We start from the raw sequence: 5,874 nt of genomic DNA, 5'->3' as shown, positions 1-5,874 counted from the left end.
ACAACTCGCGGATCAATTACATGTGACACGAGAAGCCGTCTCCATACGTTTGAAAACCATGGGAAAGATCCAGAAGATGGGAAAATGGATTTCACATGAACTGAATGAAAGACAACAGGAAAACCGAAAAACCACTTGCGAAATGCTGCTCGCCAGGTACAAAAGAAAGTCATTTCTCCATCGAATTGTGACTGGCGATGAAAAGTGGATATTTTAAGAATCCTAAGCGTAAAGGATCATGGGTATCTCCAGGCGAACCATCGACATCGACTGCAAGGTCAAATCGCTATGGACGGAAGACAATGCTCTGTGTTTCGTGGGATCAGAAGGGTGTGATCTACTATGAGCTGCTAAAACCTGGCGAAATCGTTCATACTGAACACTACCGACAACAAATGATCGATTTGAATCAAGCTTTGCGTGAAAAACGACCAGAATATCAAAAAAGGCAACACAAAGTAATTTTACTTCATGATAATGCACCATCACACACAGCAAAACTGGTCAAAGAAACAATTGAGGCATTTAGTTGGGAAATACTTTCACATGCGGCTTACTCAGACTTGGCTCCGTCCGATTACTACTTATTTGCATCGATGGGACACACACTTGCTGAGCAGTGCTTCACTTCTTACGAAAATGTACGAAAATGGCTCGATGACTGGTTTGCCTCAAAAGAGCAACAATTTTTTTGGCGTGGCATCCACAAATTGTCAGACAGGTGGGAAAAATGTATAGCTAGCGATGGGAAATACTTCAAATAAAATATTTTTTATCATTTTCATACAATAAACGTGTATTTTCTATACAAAAATTCCGGTTTTATATTTACATACCTGGTATGTGTAGAAAAGAAGAATTGATAACGCAGCACACACATGTTTCTCCAAAGTCTGTGAGAAAATATATATATATGAAAAAATACGAAAAGGAAACAGCGTGAACATGTCGCCGCTCACTGAACATCTTGACAATCGCTTCACCTCGCGCATATATATAACACGTCACTCAATAAGTTCGTAGGATGACATATAAATGGCGCTACTATTGACAAATCCATATAATTTTTAGGAAGTACTAACCTTCAAATGATACGTGTCAAAATTTCATAACAATCGGACGTTTAGTTCACAAGTTACAGTGGTTTTAGTGACGCACGACGTCGACTCGTTTTAGCAAGGCTTCAGTTTCGGCAATCACTTCTTCATTGGAGCCAAATCTCTTTCCCTGGAGCTTTCCCTGCCGATTTGACTCTGAAGTGTAGTGATGGATCCATGTTTCATCCATTGTCACATACCACATCAAAAAATCCTTTTTATTGCGCTGAAACAGCTCCAAACAGCCCGCTGAATCGTCGATGCGTTGCTAAAACGAGTCGACGTCATACGTCACTAAAACCACTGTAACTTGTGAACTAAACGTCCCATTGTCATGAAATTTTGACACGTATCATTTGAAGGTTAGTACTTCCTAAAAACCATATGGATTTGTCAATAGTAGCGCCATTTATATGTCATCCTACGAACTTATTGAGTGACGTGATATATACAGTGTGCGGCGTCAAAATCCAGACAAATTAAACATTTTTTGAAACATAATTTTTATTGCAAAAATGGAGAAGTTTATAATTATTTTTTTTTACTAAATTGTTTGTTAGGTCATAAAGAACACATTTACTCAACATAACCCCTTTCTGCTTGAATGATCGCCTCCATTCTCGGTCTGAAGCGTTTGCAGGCCCGTTTTAATGAGTCACGGTCCATATCGGCGAATGCCGCTTCAATAGTGGCTTTCAATGATGCGACGTTTGAATGTCTGAACTTGTTAGTGACCCTTTCAACCACGTTCCATACATAGAAGTCCAAAGGATTTAAATCTGGGCTGTTGGGAGCCAAAATTCTTTGGACCAAAACATGTCGACGTTGTCCGATAACCAATTTTACACCAAATGACTTGTGTGCGCGGGCGCACCGTCCTGTTAGAAAACATATGGCTTTTCAGACGATATAGTTTCCATCCACGGCTTCATCACATTTATCAGAACATGCAAATAAACTTCTTTTGTGACATTTTCCTCTTTGTTAAAGAAATGCGATGGCATGACATCACCTTCACTGGACACAACACTTAGTACGTGAATATTCGCCGGAAATTTCGTTCTGGAAACAATGGGGACATCTTCAGAATCATGGGCAAGCCAGCGATTATTCCTTCGATTGATTTTCGCATCGACAGTAAAAATTTTTTCGTCAGAAAAAACCTGAGGCGTCCGGCAGCATTGTTTCGTAAAGAACACAAAAGCAGGTTATAGCGCTCAACTCGCTTTGTCCTGGCAGCTTCGGAAATCATCTATCTCACTTTAATTGTATAAGACTTGTAGCGGAGGTCCTCCTCGACGATTCGACGCATAGTTTTTTCACTCACACCGACAACCGACGACAATTTTCGAATCGACTGCCCTGAATCCTCAAAAATCAGCTCCTGAGCCCGTTGAATGATTTCGGGCGTCCTGACAACGCCTTATAGTGAGTTTTCCTTGCCGGTGTTGCAAAACCTTCGTTGGACTTCTTCGACTCGTTATACTTCGCGACGACATCATACACAGTCGATCTTGGGTACCCGAAAAATCGAATGATTTCTGTCGCTGAGCGCCCAGCACGAACATTTTCGATAATCGCGGCTCTTCGATATACTCCGCACTTGGTTTCAACATTGCGACTGTTTCGAGGTTATGAATGTTTAGTACATGCGTCATGCCCGTATCACGCTAGCGATTGACGACTGCGTTTGCGTTTGCGCTTGCGATTTGATGTTTGTCAATCACACTAGTGACCGCTGGGAGCAAGCGTTTGCATTTCGTCGTTTCAATGTAATAGGTTTTGCAACAGAAGTGAAGAAAAATGGAACATAGAAAGAAGAAAAAAATATGTGCCATTGTGATGTTAATGATGTTAAAGTCACAGTATGAGAAAAAGGTTCTTCCTAAAAAAAAAAATGTGAGTTAGATCCTGGATAGCTAAAAGAGCACAACAAGGTTGTTTTCATAACCTCTTTCTAGAATTACAACTAGAAGATCCAGATAAGTATCGCAGGTAGGTAGATATATTTTTTTATGTATAGGTTATAATCAATAGAATGTAAGAATGTAATTTGAGTATAGTTTGTTAATTCTAATCACTTTCAGTAATTAATATTATGTATTTGTTTTGTCAGATGTCTTCGTATGTCTTCAGATTTGTTTGAGGATCTTGTGAAGAAATTGGAGCCATTAATTAAAAGACAGGATACTCATCTCCGACAAAGTATCTCCCCTGCAGAAAGACTTGCTGTAACATTACGTCATTTGGCAACAGGTTGTTGAGCATATCTATTTTAAGCAAGTTATATATTTTTTTGTGACTTATTTTTCATCATGTAATAATTTTGTATATTATCTGTTGTAGGTGAAAGTCAAGAATCACTATCTTATACTTTCCGTCTTGGACAAAGCACTATATCTGGGATCATAAAGGATACTTGTCGTGCTCTCATTTCTCTTTTGCAAGAAACACATCTGAAATTTCCTGACAGTGAATTGGCTTGGAAAGTAATTGTTCATGATTATATGGAAAGATGGAATTTTCCAAATTGCTTGGGTGCCATGGATGGGAAACATATTCGGATAGATCCTCCACTTCAGTCTGGTTCCTCATACTTCAATTACAAGGAAACGTTCAGTATCGTGCTTTTGGGGGTTGTGGATGCTCAACTTCGATTTATATTCGTCGATGTAGGCACAAATGGACGAATATCTGGCAGAGGAATATGGAATAAATGTGCTCTAAAACATCATTTGCAGAAAAACGACATTAATATTCCTCCACCAAGTCCCCTACCAGGTACTGAGCAGGATTTTCCTTATGTAATTATAGGAGATGAAGGTTTTTCTTTATCAACAAATGTGCTCATATCTTATTCCAAGGAACAATGTACAGGAAAAAAAAGAGAAGAATTTATAATTACAGGTAAGTAGAAGAAAAGGAATAGGTGTTTTTTCTTATATATCAGTAAAAAAGAGAAATAGGTGTTTTTTCTTATATATCAGTATTTATATATTCCACATTTAATTATTGTTGCAGATTATCTAGAGCGAGACGATGTGCGGAAAATACATTTGGAGTCATGATCAGATTTAATATATTCAGATCTCCAATGAGATACAACCCAGATGATACTCGTTGTATTGTATTGGCGATTTGTTGTCTTCATAACATGTTGAGATCTCACAGTATAGGCTGTATAATGTATACTCCACCAGAATATCCCACACAGCACTGCAATATTGCAACAATATTGAAGCAATATTATAATATCGTAGCAATATTACAAAATCAGAAGATTATTATATAATATTCCAGTAATATTATTACAATATTACAGAGTGATATATCAGATTACAATATCACTGGAATATTACTACAATGTTACAATGTGACTATCGTATAGCAACATAATGACAATATTACAACAATATTGCGAGATGATAAATCTCATTGCAATATCACAGGAATATTGCCGCTATATTCCAGCATGACAGGTCGCCACGTAATATTTCTGATTATCGCCGTAATACTGCAGTGTGAAACAATTTATATACAGGGTGTCCCATTTTAATGTCACATCACAAATATCTCAGAAACACTGCGTTAAATAAAAAAATGTTTCAGACAAAAGTTGTTTGGCTTGAAGGAGGACAAGAAAGCGATAGCATTTTGTTTATAAATGGCGCCACTTTTGAGATATTCACTGACAATCAATTTTCATAAATGGAAATCCGAATTTTTTATTATACTTTCTTTTTCTATCAATTAATTTGAACAATTTTTGTCTGAAACATTTTTTTATTTGCTTAATATTTTTTAAAATATTTAAGGAAAACTTGGTAACTTTTTCAACAACTTTTTTAACTTACGATATCTCGCTAACTATTCGTCGAAAGAAAAAATAGTATTAGACTTTTTTACTTTACTTACTATCAAGAATATATTATTATAATAGTGCCCTAACTTTTATTAACTTATCGACATTTTATTAACTTATCGACCTTTGGAAATTTCAAAATTATTAAATTAACAAAAGTTAGGGCACTATTAATATATTCTTGATATTAAATAAAGTAAAAAAGTCTAATACTATTTTTTTTGTCGACGAATAGTTAGCGAGATATCGTAAGATAAATGTTGGAAAAGTTACCAAGTTTTCCTTAAATATGTCAAAAAATATTAAGCAAATAAAAAATGTTTCAGACAAAAGTTGTTCAAATTAATTGTTAGAAAAAGTAGATATAATAAAAAGTTGGGATTTTCATTTATAAAAATTGATGGTCAGTGAATATCTTGAAAGTGGCGCCATCTATTAACAAAATGCTATCGCTGTCTTATGTCCCCCTTCAAGTCAAACAACTTTTGTCTGAAACATTTTTTTATTTAACGCAGTGTTTCTAAAGCGTGGTCTACAATGGCCGTAAGCAATAAGAAGAAAGCGTGAACAGTAATAAATGGACCAACCACAGTTGATTATTTTTGTCATAATCGACTGTGATTGGTTTATTTCTTACCGCTTACGCTTACTTTTTACTGCTTACTGCCATTGTAGACCACGCTTGAGATATTTTTGCGAGATTTATGCCTAGGACATTAAGTATTTTTGCAATATTGCTGTGATATTTATGCAATATTTCAGTAATATTCCTGCAATATTGCAGCAACATTTAAGAAATATTGTAGCAACATTCCTGCACGATGCAGTAATATTTCGGCAATATTTTGCAATTTTTCTACAGTATTGTGGCTATATTTCATAGGTATTCCTGCAAGATTGTGGCGATATTTCAAC

At 36.1% G+C, this 5,874-nt stretch overlaps 1 protein-coding gene across 2 annotated transcripts; it reads left to right on the top strand.

The window, feature by feature from the left end:
- Positions 1–2,452: 2,452 nt before the first annotated feature.
- Positions 2,453–4,379, top strand: LOC112589505 (protein ANTAGONIST OF LIKE HETEROCHROMATIN PROTEIN 1-like). 2 transcript variants are annotated; one of them, XM_025303038.1, is made up of 5 exons: positions 3,033–3,092; positions 3,214–3,353; positions 3,444–3,769; positions 3,839–4,004; positions 4,119–4,379. In XM_025303038.1, the coding sequence occupies exons 2-5, from the start codon at positions 3,224–3,226 to the stop codon at positions 4,163–4,165; spliced, it is 669 nt and encodes a 222-aa protein (XP_025158823.1). In that variant the 5' UTR covers positions 3,033–3,092; positions 3,214–3,223; the 3' UTR covers positions 4,166–4,379. The 2 variants fall into 2 exon arrangements, with proteins under 2 accessions (XP_025158822.1, XP_025158823.1); XM_025303037.1 differs by having other exon boundaries at positions 2,453–3,092; positions 3,444–4,004.
- Positions 4,380–5,874: the final 1,495 nt, after the last annotated feature.

This window comes from Harpegnathos saltator, unplaced genomic scaffold (assembly GCF_003227715.2).
Source record: "Harpegnathos saltator strain DR-91 unplaced genomic scaffold, Hsal_v8.6 scaffold528, whole genome shotgun sequence".
NCBI lineage: Eukaryota > Metazoa > Arthropoda > Insecta > Hymenoptera > Formicidae > Harpegnathos > Harpegnathos saltator.
The sequence above is the reverse complement of the archived record's forward strand: the minus strand, read 5'-3'. Positions and strand labels throughout refer to the sequence as shown.

Coding starts and splice junctions, on each gene's coding strand:
- LOC112589505 (XM_025303037.1), top strand. CDS start 3,224: ATGTCTTCAGATTTGTTTGAGGATCTTGTGAAGAAATTGGAGCCATTA. Junction 3,354..3,443: donor ATTACGTCATTTGGCAACAG/GTTGTTGAGCAT, acceptor TATCTGTTGTAG/GTGAAAGTCAAGAATCACTA. Junction 4,005..4,118: donor AGAAGAATTTATAATTACAG/GTAAGTAGAAGA, acceptor TTATTGTTGCAG/ATTATCTAGAGCGAGACGAT.